Raw genomic sequence first — 18,042 nt, forward strand, 5'->3', positions numbered from 1 at the left:
AAAGTCAAATGGCGCTCCTTCCCTTCCAAGCTCTGCCATGCGCCCAAACAGTGGTTTACCCCCACATATGGGGTATCAGCGTACTCAGGACAAATTGTACAACGACTTTTGTGGGCCAATTTCTCCTGTTACCCTTGGTAAAATAAAACAAATTGGATCTGAAGTAAAAATTTTGTGAAAAAAAGTTAAATGTTCAATTTTTTTTAAACATTCCAAAAATTCCCGTGAAGCACCTGAAGGGTTAATACACTTTTTGAATGTGGTTTTGAGTTCCCTGAGGGGTACAGTTTTTAGAATGGTATCACTTTTGGGCATTTTCTGTCATATAGACCCCTCAAAGTCACTTCAAGTGTGAGGTGGTCCCTAAAAAAAATTGTTTTGCAAATTTTGTTGTAAAAATGAGAAATCGCTGGTCAATTTTTAACACTTATAATTTCCTAACAAAAAAATTATGTTTCCAAAATTGTGCTAATGTAAAGCAGACATGTGGGTAATGTTATTTATTAACTATTTTGTATATGACTCTCTAATTTAAGGGCATAAAAACTAAAAGTTTAAAAATTGCAAAATGTTCAAAATTTTCTCCAAATTTCCTTTTTTTTCACAAATAAACGCAAGTCAAATCGAAGAAATATTACCACTATCATAAAGTACAATATGTCACGAGAAAACAATCTCGGAATCACCAGGATCCGTTGAAGCGTTTCAGAGTTATGACCTCATAAAGTGACAGTGGTCAGAATTGAAAAAAATGCCCTGGTCAGGAAGTTGAAAACAGGCTTCGGGGTGAAGGGGTTAAAGGAACTTGAGAGATGGCTGCCGAATCCCTTAGGCCAGCAGTAGCATCTACCTGCGCGCCTAGATCAATCATGGCCTGGTTGGACCATCTCGTGTCTCAACTAAAGGAGGGTATGCCTCGGTAGTCCATTCTGGGGGCCCTTTCAATAATTCAGGAGGCCGCGGCATGAGCAGCAGGTCTTTCAATGCGGCCCGCAGAACTCTGGTTAAAATGCTGGCCAGGAGATATCCAGGCAAGATCTAAGCTCTGTGCGATTCCATGTGAAGGGGAATACCTTTTTTGGCCCGGTCTTGGACGAGCTTCTGGATAAAGCGGGAGACGAGAAGAAGATATTCCCCAACTTATCATCCTTTTCTTACTAACGTCCCTTCAGCAGGAGAAAGTTTGGTCAAGGAAGGACCCACAAGGGACCGTTCCAGATGGGATGACCGGAAGAAGCGAGGTACAGGCTTCATGTTCAGACGCTCTTCTCGAGAACGCAAAAAAACATCCCAATGACTAGTGGTCCCCGTAGGGGGAAGATTGTCGGCCTTCTATACAGCCTGGTTGCGAATCACCAACAGCGTCTTGGTGCAGGGCGTAAATTCATCAGGACTCAAATTTGAGTTCCGCACTATTCCAGGGGATAAATTCAAATTAACTCCCTTCCGCTCTTCCCATCTACAGCAGTCTGCCCTGGAGGCAGAAGTTAAATTGTGTCATAAAGGGGTCCTGGTAGAGGTTCCAGAAGCCGAGAAGGGTAGAAGTTTTTACTCTCCCTTGTTTTTGGTCCGGAAACCGGATAACTCTTAGAGAACCATCATCAATCTCCAGTTCCTCAATATATTTCTGATCACTCGCCCCTTTAAAATGGAAACAATTGGCTAGACAATAAAAATGTTATTTCAAAACTGTTTCATTGCGGTATTAGATGTAAAGGATGCATATTATCATGTGCCTATTCACGCAGACTGTCAACGTTTCCTTAGAGTGGCAGTATCCATAAGTGGCTCAGTCTGTTATTTTCAGTTTGTAGCCTTCCCCTTTGGCCTGTCAGTTGCTCCATGAGTCTTCACTAAATTGCCGAGGTCATGGCCCACCTTCGGGAGTCAGACATCTTGATTGTCCCCTATTTAGACGACTTCTTAATCATAGGCAGTTTAGCTGATCATTGCCTTTCACAGGTAGCAAGATCTAGGTCCACTCTAGAACAATTAGGTTGGCTAATATACTCAGAAAAATCACGTTTACAACCCGTGAAGGTTCAACTATTCCTCGGTCTCATGTTAGAAGTCGGGAAGTCAGGAATGTCGCCTACCACCAGACAAAATTATTCGCCTTCGTCACCAGGTTTTGCGGGCCGTAGATAGGCCCTCTATGACCCTTAGGCAAGCCATGTCCCTATTAGGTTCCCTAATATCCTGTTTTCTCCTTCGCCTCGTTGGGGGACACAGACCATGGGTGTATGCTGCTGCCACTAGGAGGCTGACACTAAGGGATACAAAGAAAGTTAGCTCCTCCCCTGCAGTATACACCCTCCTGCTGGCTCTCAGCTAACCAGTTCTTGCTTAGTGTCCGTAGGAGGCACACGGATGGGTCTGCTATTCAGACCCCAAAAACTCTTTTTACCTTTACAACGGAAGAATGGGGCGACGGATTCTTTCATGTTCCGATCTCCTTGAACCAACAACAGGCGAGCACGGGAGTTTTACCTCTCCGTATACTCTCCCGCGACGTGGGAAGCCACTGCCTGAGCTGATTCTAGGGGTGACGGGCCCCTTCAAGGGCACCGATCTCCCCCCTCCCTTATCAGACGAGCACTGGAGTGTCACCTCCAGTATCCTCTTCTGCAGCCAGGCCTTATTGCCGGACATGTGCCCTGCCCACCAGGTTTTACCCTCAGCTGTTCAGAGGCACTTTCCAGTGTGGCGTCCGAGCAGTCCTCACTGCACCACCACTATTAAGAGCGGATGGTACAAGGAGGCGGACGGTTCCTCTCCACCTCCCTGCTAAAGGGGACGATGGATTGAGGACTTTTCTTATCCCTGCACCGTCCAAACAGCAGCAACAGCACAGGATCTTTTTCTACCTTCTGACCTGCTGAACAAAGCTGCATACTGGGGTAAGTGCCGGGACTCGAGCGGTTGGAGGGCTCTGCGCATCCGGCGGTTTTTTCCCTTGTTCGGCGCCGGCTGGCTTTAAAAATTTAGCCCCCGGCTTCGGGTTTGTGTTGGCCGCAACCCGGAACTCCGCCCATGCTAGGCCGCGCTTCAGGCTCCGCCCCCCTATTCAGGCGCCTCTCATTCAGGACGAGAACTCTATTTTTGGCGGCCATCTTCATCCTCCTGCCATTTCCGGACACGAGCTCATCTGGAAGTGGCTGCTGCATCGCACCGGCGGTATTCAGCGCTGAAGACAGCTCTATTCCAGACAGGGGACTCAGAATCTCGGTAAGGAGAATCCTCCCTCCGCACCCCTCCCCCGCACGCACCCCGGCAGCATAAAGGGACTAGCGTTCCCTGTTTTTAATACTTAAGACCTGCAATCTCTGGTTGTCCAGCAAGCTCTGGTCTTAAAGGCACGGGTCTTAAGGGTACATGACCGCATTCCCAGGTCTTAAAGACGCATGCCCAGTAGTCGCTGGGCTTACAGGTACATGTCCAGCTTTCCCTGGCTTTTTAAAAACACATGACCAGCATTCCCTGGTCTTAAAGGTTCCCTAGTTTAAAAGGGGCACATTACAAGCATTCTCTGCTCTTTAAGTCATGACCAGCCAGAAGCCGGTCACCTTTCCCAGAGTACTTAATTCAAATGAGCTCAGGAGCCCTCCACCGCCGCCGATCCCGGCTCTTCCCAGAGTACCTAGTTCCCCTCAAGGGGCTTCACCTCTGGCGTAATCCTTGAAAAATGCCCCAGTCTTAAAGGCACATGACCAGTATGTCCTGGTCTTAAAGGCACATGACCAGTATGCCCTGGTCTTAAAAGCACATGACCAGTATTCCCTAGTCTTAAAGGCGCATGACCAGTATTCACTGGTCTTAAGGGCACATGGTCAATCCGAAGCTGGTCACCCTAACTGAGCTCTGGAGCCCTCCGCCGCTGATCCCAGTTTATCTCAGAGTACCTAGTCCCCCTCAGTGGACTTTTTCACTAATCGCAACCCATGGTTTCTCTGACCAAAAGATTGAATCCCTCTGAACCCTCTGTGGCTCGGAGTGCTCGCAGGACCGATATACATGGTCCCTCTCCTACAATGGGAGCCGTCGGCTAGCAGGGGCCGCAAGTATTCTAGAAAAACGTACAGGTGTCTAGAAAACGGAAGTTTCATTTCCTGATCTCTCCCCTATGATTTGTTGAGAACAACGCTCTGAATATGGATCGGATATTGCCTTGGATTGCCAGAGCTTCAGAAAGAGGGACTCGCCTACTTATATCATCAACAAATTGACGAGCGATTCACTGGACAGAAGCCTCTACGTGGGATGCCATACCTGGTCTGATTTTAAGGGCGACGGGTCCTTTGAAGGGCACCGACCCCCCCCCCCCACACACACACACACACACACCATCAACAGACGAGCACATGCAGTGTCGCCTCCATGTATCCTCTTCTGCGTCCAGGCCTAACGCCAGACAACCTGCCCTGTCCACCTGGAGACCTGAACTCTGTGGATGTACAGAGGCACCCCTTTTTGGCGTCCGAGCACCCCCCTTTGTATCCCCATTATTTAGCGGATGATGCAAGAAAGCGGACGATTCCTCTCCACGTCCCTGTTAAGAGGATGGTGGATCGAGGGTTCCTAATTTTCTGCTCTGCACGATGATGGCAAGAGACGGTTTTTTCCTGACCTGCTGGATGCAGCCCCGCATTCTGCCACTTTGCAGACTAACCGGATAGAATTTCTTGTGGTATACCTACCAGTATCCCTGCCCGATGTATCCTCAATTAAAATACCACAGACGGTCGGATTCGGGTTCAGCGCTCTACCCTTCCTTAGCCGCCACATGGGTTGCTTGACCAATAGTCTCCTGGTCAGAGACCTTAACTACTTCGATTCACACAAGTAACCTTTCCCCGAAGACAGTACAGCTGGCCAATCAAATCTTCTGAGCAGGAGACTAACAAGGGATCGTATCTTTTCTACAGACCCAACCAGCAGTGGAAGCGTTGTCCAGTACAGTCTAGATCTAAGGGATCTTGGTTCCAAAAAGGGGGAATGAAAAGTAAGACCATTCCTGGACCTCAAACTTCTAACAACCTTTGACAAGGTCCTCCTTTTTCAGATGGAGTTCCTCCGCTCAGCCATTACTTCAACAGAAAAAGGTGGAGTTTTCTGGCATCCATCGACATTCGGGATTCTTACCCTCACATTCCTATTTTTCCACTCTACAATAATCCCTTCGCCTTTCCATTCGCGAACAGCATTTTCAAGTCACGACCTTGCCCTTCGGCCTGGCTACCGCACCAGAGTGGTCGCAAGGGTCATGGCGATTGTCATGTGCCTCTTGCACCCTAGAAGCATGGTCGTCCTGCCCTATTTGGTCGACTTTCTAGCCGCTCTTCCAGGACTACGCTGAGTCGTCTATATCACTTGCAATACCCTCTCACTTGGGCTAGCAGCTAAACTTAGACAAGTTTTTCCTCATTCCCAGCCCAGCAGATCCTTTTTGAGGATGATCCTGCACAAGAAGGATGGTAATTCTCTCTCGAGTCAAGGTCGTGGCCCTTCAACAGGGAGCTCGTGCACTTGATCACTCATTCCCTCAGTTCATTCAATTCGCTAGGAGGGTTCTGAGGAAAAAGACGACAATGGAAGCAGTTTCTTTCGCTCCGCTCGTTTTCAGCAAGTCAATCAGGCTTTTAAAGGGTAGTCTCTGAGCTCCTTCCTCATCCAGAGCCTTCTCCTGGTCCAATGGTTATTAGGGAATACCAATGTCAGTCTTCTCCCGATCATTGCTCTGGGGATCCGAACGGTACGGCTAATCCTACAGCAGGTCCACTGCCCAGGTCCACTGCTTTCAGGCGGGTCAACCATCCGTCTTCAATTGGATAATGCCACGGCTGTGCCATACGTCAACCATCTAGCAGGTACCCACAGTCAAGCGTCATGGCCGAGGTATCTCGCACTCTCTGATGGGCCGAGATCTATCATTCGGTGATCTCAGCAGTACATATCCCTGGAGTAGAAAACTGGGCGGCAGACATATTCAGCTGTCAGGGTTTCTCCTCAAGTGAGTGGGAACTTCACTCGGAAGTCTTCCATCAGATCTGCCTTCACTGGAGTACTCCAGATGTAGGTCGGATGGCTTCCAAACTGAATGCCAATGTACTCCAGTTCATGGTTTGGCCTCGAGATCCAAGACCACCGCAGTGCATGCTCTGTTCTTCCATGGTACCAATTTCCCTAACCCCTCATCCACTACTTCTGAGATTTTTTTGGAAGCAGGAAGGGCCCCAGTGATCCCGGGAGATCCGCACTGACCATGTCAGGTTTTCTCGCTTGCGGTACTAGTATTTTTCCGTCTTATTGCGACAAAACTGCAAATATGGACTTTCTCACAGGGAGTCTTCACCTGTAGTTCTTCCCTACCGCGTACCGTTAGATCTGTGGGACCTTAATGGCCCTGGGGATCTTACAGTAGACTCCTTTTTTTTGATCCGGACAGACTTTACTATCAGGGAAGGTCGCTCCCCTTTTTTCTCTGCGTTCTTGTCATCCTGATGAGTCTTCAGAGCTCGCCGCTCTGTTCTTTCAGACTTTTTTCCTTATTACCATCAAGGCAAGGTTGCCCTCAGGCCATCCCCTTCCCTCGTTACCAAGGTGTTATTGTATTCCCACTGTGGCAGGGGCATCGTCCTTCTCTCATCTCTTTCGGCTCCAGTCCACAAAACAGAATGGGTTCTCCATAATCTGGAAGAAGTGAGTTCCCCGAGTGGGTACGTATCGAGGACGGCGTCCTTCCGAAGGTTGGACACTTTACTTGGGCTTCTCGATGGTAAGTAGGCTTTCTGACGGTCACAGGACGGGTTTAGCCATTTCATCAGCCATGTTAGCCTGGTGGATTCTTTTCACCATCCAGGAGTCGTTCCGTGCTAGATGTCAGCCTATCTCCCTGTCTGAGGGCTCTAGGCACCAGACGTCGGCAAGCACGGCCACAAGCTTGCGAATTCCTCCAGTCCGCATGCATTCTTGAAGCACTATAATACCCACACTTCTACAGATGTGTGTCTGGGCAGGCGGACTCTGCAGGCCGCAGTGGCGCACTTGTAAGTAGCGGTTACACAGCCTGATCTGATGATGTCCCCACCCAGGGACTGCTTTGGGACGTCCCATGGTCTGTGTCCCCCAATGAGGCGAAGGAGAAATAAGGATTTTTGTGTACTCACCGTAAAATCCTTTTCTCCGAGCCATTCATTGGGGGACATAGCTCCCTCCCTATTATTAGTTTGTGCTTGTTTTCTAATTTGACATGCTATACTCTCATAATGTGACATGCTATACGCTCATATGTTGTTATTGATCTCCTACTGCTTTTGCACCGAACTGGTTAGCTGAGAGCCAGCAGGAGGGTGTATACTGCAGGGGAGGAGCTAACTTTCTTTGTATCACTTAGTGTCAGCCTCCTAGTGGCAGCAGCATACACCCATGGTCTGTGTCCCCCAATGAATGGCTCGGAGAAAAGGATTTTACGGTGAGCACACAAAAATCCTTATTTCATGCTTTTAAGTGGCCTCAGTTGCACTCAAGGACCCTTGAAAGGGATATTTTACTTAATGATAGAACCCTGGGGGGATTCCGGCAGGGCAGAATAACACTGAATACATCAACCATAAGTTCCCTAAGATGGTGGCTTAACAGGGATAACTTGGCCTCAGGGGTTCCCTGGGAAAATCGCATATCGCGTATAATAACCACAGATGCCAGTCCTTCGGGGTGGGGGGGACCCATATGGGGGATATTGTGGTCCAGGGTCAATGGGATCCCCAGGTAGAAAGCTCATCTAACCTGAAGGAACTATTGGTGGTAGAACTGTCGGTTAAGAAACTCCTTGTGTCACCATATCAGAATTCTCTCGGACAACCGGGTGGTGGTGGCCTACATCAACCACCAAACTTCTTTTCCAGATAGCGGAAGGACATTTACTATCTTTAACAACGCTACACATAAGAGGAAAAGACAATGCCAAGGCGGACTTTCAAAGCCGCAACATACTAAGGCAGGGAGAATGGTCTCTAAATGGAGCCATCTTCAGTCAGATTGTCCGCATGTGGGGTCTGCTGGATATAGACCTCTTTGCCACCCAGAGAAACAGAAAAGTAAGTCAGTTCTGTTCTCTAAATCCTGAGGCAACCTCTTATATTGGACGCCTTCCTCATGAAGTGAGACTTCATCCTGGCCTACGCATTCCCTCCACTATCCCTGTTACCTCTGGTAGTGAGAAAGATCAGAGAAGACAGGGCGAGGATTATACTAATTGCTCCCTTCTGGCCCAGAAGGGCTTGGTTCTCGTGGCTAAGGACTGTGTCGGTCTGCGATCCATGGATACTTCCATATCCCCCCCCTTCCCCGGGCCCAGTCAACCATCCACAAGTAGCAGGACTCCAATTGATGGCGTGTCGATTTTGAAAGCGCATTATAAAGGGATAAAGGATTCTCCCCAAATCTAGTAACCACCGTACTAAAAAGTAGAATTCTACTCGAGCCATAGCATCCTCGTGGGCAGAAAGTTCTGGAGTTTCCATCTACCAGATATGTAAGGCGGCTACGTGGTCATCCCCACCCACCTTCATAAATTATAAATCATAATCTTTATTTTTATATAGCGCTAACATATTCCACAGCGCTTTACAGTTTGCACATATTTTTATTGCTGACCACGATGGGGCCCACAATCTAAATTCCCTATCAGTATGTCTTTAACCATTATAGGCTGGACATGGGTGCTTCCTCAGATCTTACTGACCTCTTTAAAATACATATACAGGTGCAAAAAAACATATGTGCATAAAAGGTGCTTGTGCCAACAAACCAATAAAAAAGAAGAAATATGTACACCAAGAAGTATCGGGGTCAAGTCATACAATGTTCTCTCAATCAGAAATTATCCTTTTACCCCAGTATATACAATGTTCGGGTTTTACTCAAACCTGCTCCATGGCTTCCATCAGGGCCGGACTGGCCATTGGGCACTTCTGGCAAATGCCAGAAGGACCGGTGCCAGGAGTGGGCCGACTCCTCCCGCCAACGCCGACTATGATGCCGGTACAGTTGAATGCAATGATGGAGGAGAAAGCGTGTAATGATTTTTAGGGTTGATGTCAGCTGCTATCAATCCCTGGTGTAAGTAATGGAGAGGTGTCTATCAGACACCCCCACTACTAGCCCAGACCTGGCAAGACCCAGCGACTCTGAAGAGCGGTGACGGTAGTAACAATACCCCTCTTCACAGTCGCCGAGCTCAGCGCAAGATCCTTAATTTCTGAAGAGCGGTGAGGTTACTGATGTCACCGCTCTTCAGAGTTACTGGGTCTCATGCTGCTCAGCGGAACCAAAAGTGGCTGTAAGCAAAGTTTATGGAGCATCAGAATGAGGTTCCATAGCCTTTGGTTGTCTCAATCCCTTCATTATCTACGAAATCCAGTTATGTAGGTAAAGTAGCGGCTTTTCTTGGTACTGCAACTAAAAGCAATAAATAGGACCGAGCTGTAATGCTGGATACAGCTGTAATTATATATTATATAGTCGTGTTACACTCCCCTCACTTCTTGTAACCTACAAGTGTACAAAGATATTTTACAGTCACCATGTGACAAGTGGGCCTGTGTGACTTCAAATGCCAGGGCTGAATTTTAGTCCCAGTCCGGCCCTGGCTTCCATATTTCAAATGGGCTATCATCAGATGCAGTAATACATAATACATCAATGGTGCCTCACACCAGCAGGTTTCTGAGTTATCACAATAGGTATAGAGATGTTTGCTGCATCATTAATAAGCAAATATAATATCTCTTAATACCTTATTGTCTACAAACATCCTCATTTGTCCTGCACGAGGGTATTACTAATTAGTCCTAACAGCATTGTCCTGTATGTAAACCGGATCAAATTCATGACCTCCGAACATATGTATATGTAAATACAACAATGGCAGGCTAATCAAAAAGAAGGAACCCAATAATTACAGTAGGTCCCTTAATATATATAATCTTACAGTATGTTTCCTTGAATGCATCTATGCCGCTCATTAGAACTGTGCTTATTGGCATACATTCATACGGTGGTCATACCAGATCATATGTATCATAAATCTATTTATACTCCTCTGGGTCACCGGCTTACTCCCTTGGTTCGACCACCAAAGTATCGATTTTGCGATACATGACCATGGAACTATCCTGTCCCCTTATCTGGTCCATGTGTGATGCCGCCCGGCGCGTTTCATCTCAAAGAATCCTCAGGGGATCATGACATCTTATAACCTGTGAGCATAGCTATGGTATTCTTACATTTCACTACTTAAAATAGAGCCGTCGCTCGTGTTCATTGCCGCCAGCTTCCGGACGCCGAAAAAAGGCGATTCCGGTATTCCGGGCGCATGCTCTGTCGCAATGGATTTTTTTTTTCTGGAGGGGTTTGTTGTGTCACATATAGGGAAAATAAAAAAAACTTTTTTTTTTTTACTAAAAGTCTTTACTAAAAAAATGTTTTACTAAAAGATCTTTATACCTCCATATTCTGGCCTATAGAACGTACAACTGCCTAAAATCTCTTTATATAAAAAATAGTTCTTTTGTTGTGTATGTATGAACTCTGAGAGGATTCCTCATGGAATATATCCGGATGAATTTTGTATAATAATAATAATAATAATAATTTTATTTATATAGCGCCAACATATTCCGCAGCGCTTTACAACTTATAGAGGGGACTTATACAGACAATAGACATTACAGCATAACAGAAATCACAGTTCAAAACAGATACCAGTAGGAATGAGGGCCCTGCTCGCAAGCTTACAATCTATGAGGAAAAGGGGAGACACGAGAGGTGGATGGTAACAATTGCTTTAGTTATTTGGACCAGCCATAGTGTAAGGCTCGGGTGTTCATGTAAAGCTGCATGAACCAGTTAACAGCCTAAGTGTGTAGCAGTACAGACACAGAGGCTATTAACTGCATAAAGTGTATGAGAACATGATGGAGGAACGTGATTATGTTGTTGTTTTTTTATTAATAGGCCACACAGGGATAATTAGGTTAATGCGTTGAGGCGGTAGGCCAATCTGAACAAATGAGTTTTTAGGGCACGCTTAAAACTGTGGGGATTGGGGATTAATTGTATTAACCTAGGTAGTGCATTCCAAAGAATCGGCGCCGCACGTGTAAAGTCTTGGAGACGGGAGTGGGAGGTTCTGATTATTGAGGATGCTAACCTGAGGTCATTAGCAGAGCGGAGGGCACGGGTAGGTTGGTAGACTGATATAGATGGTATAGACATCAGCATTACAAGTTAAATCCTGTACTTGTCCTAAATGGGTTATAAGATTAGCCCTTGGTTGCATTTTTTTGGTATAATGGGCTAGTTGACCAATAGAATAGTATCCCATGTGATCGAGGGTTTCGGGAGCAGTAATTACTGTGAGATGGCGGATCCCGCCCCCATTACATATGGTGATATGCTGGAACGATGATCATCAGCCGGAGATCCGGAAATGACGCCTGTAACCCAGCCTGCATTGCGTGCGCTCCAGCACCCGGATGTATTGTAAGCGGTCTATTGCGACAGCGCATGCGCCCGGAATACCGGAAACCCCTTTTTCGGCGTCCGGAAGCTGGCAGCAATGAACACGAGCGACGGCTCTATTTAAAGTAGTTAAATGTAAGTATACCATAGCTATTCTCACAGGTTATAAGATGTCATAATCCCCTGAGGATTCTTTGAGATGAAACGCGTCGGGAGGCATCACGCATGGACCAGATGATAAGGGGACAGGATAGTTCCATGGTCATGTATGGCAAAATCGATACTCTGATGGTCGAACCGAGGGAGTAAACCGGTGACCCAGATGAGTATTAGCAGATTTATGATACATATGATCTGGTATGACCACCGTATGAATGTATGCCGATAAGCACAGTTCTAATGAGCGGCATAGATGCATTCAAGGAAACCTACTGTAAGATTATATATATTAAGGGACCTAATTATTGGGTTCCTTCTTTTTGATTAGCCTGTCATTGTTGTATTTACATATACATATGTTCGGAGGTCATGAATTTGATCTGGTTTACATACAGGACAATGCTATTAGGACTAATTAGTAATACTCTCGTGCAGGACAAATGAGTGTTTGTAGACAATAAGGTATTAGGAGATATTATATTTGCTTATTAATGATGCAGCAAACATCTCTATACCTATTGTGATAACTCAGATACCTGCTGATATGAGGCACCATTGATGTATTATGTATTACTGCATCTGAAGATAGCCAATTGGAAATATGGGAGCCATGGAGCAGGCTTGAGTAAAACCCGAACATTGTATATACTGGGTAAAAGGATCATTTCTGATTGAGAGAACATTGTATGACTTGACCCCGATACTTCTTGGTGTACATATTTCTTCTTTTTTATTGGTTTGTTGGCACAAGCACGTTTTATGCACATGTGTTTTTTGCATCTGTATATGTATTTTAACGAGGTCTGTAGTAAAAGTTAAGTTTTAATTTAAGATTCCAAAGCTGCTGTCATAGTGTTTAATTAGGCTTTGTATTCAGACCCTTGCTTAAATATTCCTCAAATCTTACTTTCGGGTTAAGGGTGCTGCAGGCTGTAGTCCCTCCCTAAGCTAGTTTTACATCTCTCGTGGTGCTGTCATGGGAGTCCGAATAAAGCATTGTTACTTACCGGTAATGGCATTTTTTTGGAGGCCCATGACAGCACCCTTAGTTCCCTCCCTTAAAGTATAGGTGTTCACTTCTTCCACTTAGAAGTTTTCACATGGGTGAAGTTTGTGCCATTTTATTATTTTTATTGTGCCATTTTTATTATTTTATGTGCCATTAACCTTGGTGGTCCTCTCAAGCTCTGTAATCCAACTGATACATGGGAGAGGTGCTGCCCTTTTGTATCTGAAGGTTTCCTGTTCCTGAAGAGCGGATCCCCCCTCTCGTGGTGTTGTCATGGGCCTCCGAAAAATGCCATTACCAGTAAGTAACTTAATGCTATCCACAGACATGGATTACGGTATGGGACAGGTGAGGGATATGGTTGTTTTTTTATTTTTCATTTATTACAGGAGATGAGGTATGCAATGGAATGGGCGTTAGGCGGGTATAACTGTTTTTTTTTTTGTGTGTGTGTTTTTTAAAATAAAAATTGAAAAGTTTGTTTTGTTTTATTTTTGAAATAAGGGACGTTATTCTTGCTGTGTGTTTATTTTACAACACAACTATAGGATTAGTAGCCCCCAGCTGTCTGCTTTAGCTTAGCTAGTTATCAAAAATGGGGGGTGGGCCGGCGCCGTGGTTTTTTTTTTTAATTAGTTAAATAATTAAAAAATCTGAGTCGGGACACCTTTACTCTTGACAACCACCCACAATAGTTTTTTTTATTTATGTACTGCGCCGTTTGATGAACACTCCCATCAACCGCCTCCTGCTCTCACTGTTAGTAACGGCAGCAGGCATCGGCTGATAGGAGCAGTAGTCCCATCAGCTGACACCAGTGACCAGAGGTAATCTTTATACCTCCGATCACAGCTGCGGGCTCACGCTGTGTAGGAACCGCGGCTGTCAGATTGGCGGTGATGATTGTACTGCTGATCAGAAGCTGTGTTTGCCACGCTGTCGTGCACAGGACAGCGTGGCAAACACTGGATGTTCGGGCCCCCCATTCAAATGAATGGGGTACGGGTACTGTTCTGGTTCCCGAACCTGAACTTTTTGTTACTGTTCAACTGAACCGGCCGGACCCGAACATCCTGGTGTCCGCCCATCTCTATTTTTGACCTAATCATTTCTCCTAATATTTTTTTTAGCTAAAAGGCTGTGATGTGGAGGCAAAGTGGATGAAGTTATAGCTTTCCATTTTAACTAAAATCTGTCTTTTCAGCGAAGAGTTAACAAGGCTCTGGAATCTGTGTCCTGACAACATAGACGCTTGCAAGTCAGAGACCAGGTAAGGTATAAGGTAACGCATATACCGGACTGTCATCCATAGCCTGCTGATGTTGCTTGAGAATTGCATCCAAGTGTTTCTCCCAGAAATCTGGGGTAATAAACTTTCAAAACTTTTGGAGTTTATACTTCAGTTTTGGCCAGCTCCATCAAAGTGGTCAGAACAGGGCATGGCGACACCCGCTCGTCTTATTCATGACAAGTTGTCTTAATTCAGAAATTTTTAAGATGCTCCCGATTCATTAAGAGACACAAGCAACTTAAAGGGAATCTGTCAGCAAGTTTTTGCTATGTAATCTGAAGACAGCATGAGATAGGGGTTGAAATACAGATTTCATCGATGTGTCACGTCAGGCTGTGTACTGTTGTTTACTTACAATGAATGTTTTATCACCTGGTGATTATTGCCTGGACTACAGCAGCTACAGCAATTCGTGCTTCCTAGTCCTGCTCAACCCCCTCCTCAGCTCACTGCTTATAGACAGTATAAATGCAGAGCCTGGTGTGGGCGAGGTTAGCTTCCTCAGCTCTGCTGTATTCTACATCTAGAAACTATGATTGTTTCAGAACTGCTCTACCCAGTAAACTAAGTAATACATCATTGGATTCATGGTCTTTTTGCCTCAAACCTACTGATAGATTCCCTTTAATGAATCATATGCCTCTGATTCCTCCATGCCTCCCCAGCAAAGCCAACTGAAACACTAGGGCCATTATGTATAATAATCTGCAGTTCAACATTTTAAAGTGAAGAATAAATTAATGGTGATTGCTAGTGGCGAGGCTGAAGCAGCAGGTTTTAGGTTAATCTAAAGATTCTCTGTCGTATGAGGGAGCATTTACATTTACAGGCCAACCACACTGTTTTACACAGGGTGATGTACTGCAAAAAATGATAATTGCTCATTTGTATGATGATTGACAGCCTGTTTAATGAGCGCTCCTATGAATACTTGTTCAGTTATCTGCCAGTGTAAATGCCCTCTTGATGCGTGTTCTGAAAAGTCTCCTCAACCTCTGCTCTGGCTCTTATTACAGGCAATAGTTCAAGTACCCCTTTACAGAATATTTCTTCCTAGAAGCCAATGTTTTCCTAACTAAGCAGGTTTAACAGTGTAAAGAAAAAATACCAGTTCCAAAATTACACTGTATCCATCTAATTATAGACTCTTTAATAAATTATTGTTAAAGGGAACCTGACACCCCCAAAATGGAAGGTGAGCTAAGCCCACCGGCATCAGGGGCTTATCTACAGCATTCTGTAATGCTGTAGATAAGCCACCGATGTATCCTGAAAGGTGACAAAAAGAGGTTAGATTATACTCACCCAGGGCGGTCCGGTCCGATGGGCGTCGCGGTCCGGTCCAGCGCCTCCCATCTTCTTACGATGACGTCCTCTTGTCTTCACGCTGCGGCTCCGGTGCAGGCGTACTTTGTCTGCAGTACTTTGCTCTGCCCTCAACAGGTCAGTGTGCAGGCGCCGGGCCTCTCTGACCTTTCCTAACCTTTTTTTGTCATCTTTCAGGTTACATCGGGGGCTTATCTACAGCATTACAGAATGCTGTAGATAAGCCCCTGATGTCGGTGGGCTTAGCTCACCTTCGATTTTGGGGGTGACAGGTTCCCTTTAAAGGCGAACCTGAGTCATGATATACAAAAATTATAAAGATTTTATTATTCCAAGAAAATTTTTGATAATTAACATACAATATAGAAATTTATATGGGTACAAGAGGTTTTGATCCATAGGTGAAATGAAAGAACATGGCCGGTGACCTGGTCAGGATAACCTAATGATGATGTGGACCACCAATCAATTTTATCAAACTACACAAGACACCAGCATCAGTTAACATTCTTATGTCCGATTGTTTAATTTATTACTCTGTACCAAATTATGGCAAGAGAGAAATCTAGCGGAAATGCTATGATGCGGAGTCTACAGTAAAGTATGTTTCTGGTGCACGCTATACTTGTGACACAATAGTGTTTAGCAAAAAGGTTAACTACCCATTTGGTGAGTTATCCTGCCTGGACTTCGGCCACGTACCCCAACTCGCGTTTCGCGTGGATGTTGCTCCCTCAGAGGCCTTCTCCTTGAGTAAGAGTTCTGATCCAGTAGCTTCTACTGCTCAGCTTCCTCTTGCTTCTGTGAAACCTTGGCGATCTGTCACCGCTTGTTCTGAACATTTGCATATGAAATAACTGAGCATTTGAAAAGTGATCAAGAGCTCTGGAAACTGCCTGTAGGACTGATAACATCAGCCCCAGATCAGAGACTGACAGGGAGGGGAAGATGAGTAGCTGTCTAACTGCTGTATAGAAATCAATAAGGTTGCAGAAAGCTAATTGGTATCTTACAAGTTAACTCCTCAGCTTGAAATTTCACTTGGCCAGGCCACCGGCTCTGATGGCTGAGCTCCTTGGAAACAAACTGTACACTGTAAGGCTGCCGTCACACTAGCAGTATTTGGTCAGTATTTTACATCAGTATTTGTAAGCCAAAACCAGGAGTGGGTGATAGAAACATATGCACCACTTCTGTATTTATTATACTTTTTCTCTAATTGTTCCACTCCTGGTTTTGGCTTAGAAATACTGATGTAAAATACTGATCAAATACTGCAATGTGACGGCAGCCTAAGAAAGAAGCTCTCGCAGCAGGAAAATGATGGCAGATAGAAAAAGCAAGTCAATTGCAAACTTGCTAATTTTCATGCTAACTAAATCAATTTCATAACGCGAGAATACCGCTTTAAAAAGTGTCCAATTTGTAGAACACTGCTAACAGGACTTCTAAATGTTCTTTTCTCTTTTATAATATAGGGAGTTTATGCCATCTCTGGAACAGTTCTTTGAAGAGGCAATGGAACAAGCTGATCCTGAAAACATGGTGGAAAACGAGTACAAGTGTGTTGATGCAATGTACAGATCTCCCAGTACATGGCCATAATATTTTTAATAGGGCTTACAGGCTTTAAGGGTCCATTACTCCATCAGCCAGATTTATTGGACAGTGTTCCTTTCAAAATTGTGTATAATATCCCTGCTTCATAGACAGGGACCCGACATATGATTTAGTATGTCAAATTTATGGAAGGGGCTAATGGGCGTTGGGAATGTGAGGTGTGGAAAATCTTTCTATACTCTAACAAAATGGTGACATTATAGTCCAATCAGGTTTTTTTTTCCTAGCTTGTAATATTAGGAAGAACCAGTGCTGAATGCACCTATATTACCATGGTCTAAATATGTATATTTTTCTTATACACAGAGTAGTAAACAACTCTAATTATGGCTGGAGAGCCCTGCGATTATTGGCCCGGAGAAGTCCACACTTTTTCCAACCTACTAACCAACAATTTAAGAGTTTGCCAGAATACTTAGAGAACATGGTGATCAAGATAGCAAAAGAATTGCCGGTAAGTACATAACAGACGAGATGAATAAAAATATTTACAATGTTTCTCAATTATGGCATGTGTAAACCTTGGAACTTCTTGACACAAACAAAAACAGCCGAAATGGGTTGATGATAACCCTCCTTACTGGTTTAGTATTCTAACATTGATAGTACACTCATGCATGTCAACAGCTGACAAATTCTACCACTAAAAATCTATAATATTCTTAGCCCCCTTCAGAGGAAATAAAAACGGGAGAAGAGGATGACGAAGATAATGAATCTTTATTGAAGGAAAACACTGAAAGTAAGTATTTGTAGACCTGGTTATAAATTTAATTTGTAGATTGTAAGCCCTCGGGGGCAGGGTCCTCTCTCCTCCTGTACCAGTTGTGACTTGTATTGTTCAAGATTATTGTACCTGTTTTTATTATGTATACCCCTCCTCACATGTAAAGCGCCATGGAATAAATGGCGCTATAATAATAAATAAAAACTAGATGGGTATTTCCTGAAGGAACTACAGATAGTGCTTTGGAATGGTGCCCGGGTTGCCCCAGCAAGACTTTCACACTTGGGTGCCCCTCAGGCGCTGTTTTGGTAGTTGTAGCCACTCTGGGTCCGATTTGGCGGGCGGCGCCACTCTGGGTCCGATTTGGCGGGCGGCGCCACTCCGGGT

General features: G+C 45.0%; 1 protein-coding gene across 1 annotated transcript in view; it reads left to right on the forward strand.

Annotated features, from left to right (window-relative positions):
- THOC1 (THO complex subunit 1) overlaps positions 1-18,042 on the forward strand; it is a 65,287-nt gene that overhangs the window by 30,029 nt on the left and 17,216 nt on the right. The window contains exons 17-20 of the mRNA XM_077270327.1: positions 13,896-13,961; positions 16,787-16,870; positions 17,235-17,382; positions 17,595-17,670. Coding sequence (XP_077126442.1) covers positions 13,896-13,961; positions 16,787-16,870; positions 17,235-17,382; positions 17,595-17,670 — 374 coding nt within the window. The remainder of the gene's footprint in view (positions 1-13,895; positions 13,962-16,786; positions 16,871-17,234; positions 17,383-17,594; positions 17,671-18,042) is intronic.

This window comes from Ranitomeya variabilis, chromosome 6 (assembly GCF_051348905.1).
Source record: "Ranitomeya variabilis isolate aRanVar5 chromosome 6, aRanVar5.hap1, whole genome shotgun sequence".
Lineage (NCBI taxonomy): Eukaryota > Metazoa > Chordata > Amphibia > Anura > Dendrobatidae > Ranitomeya > Ranitomeya variabilis.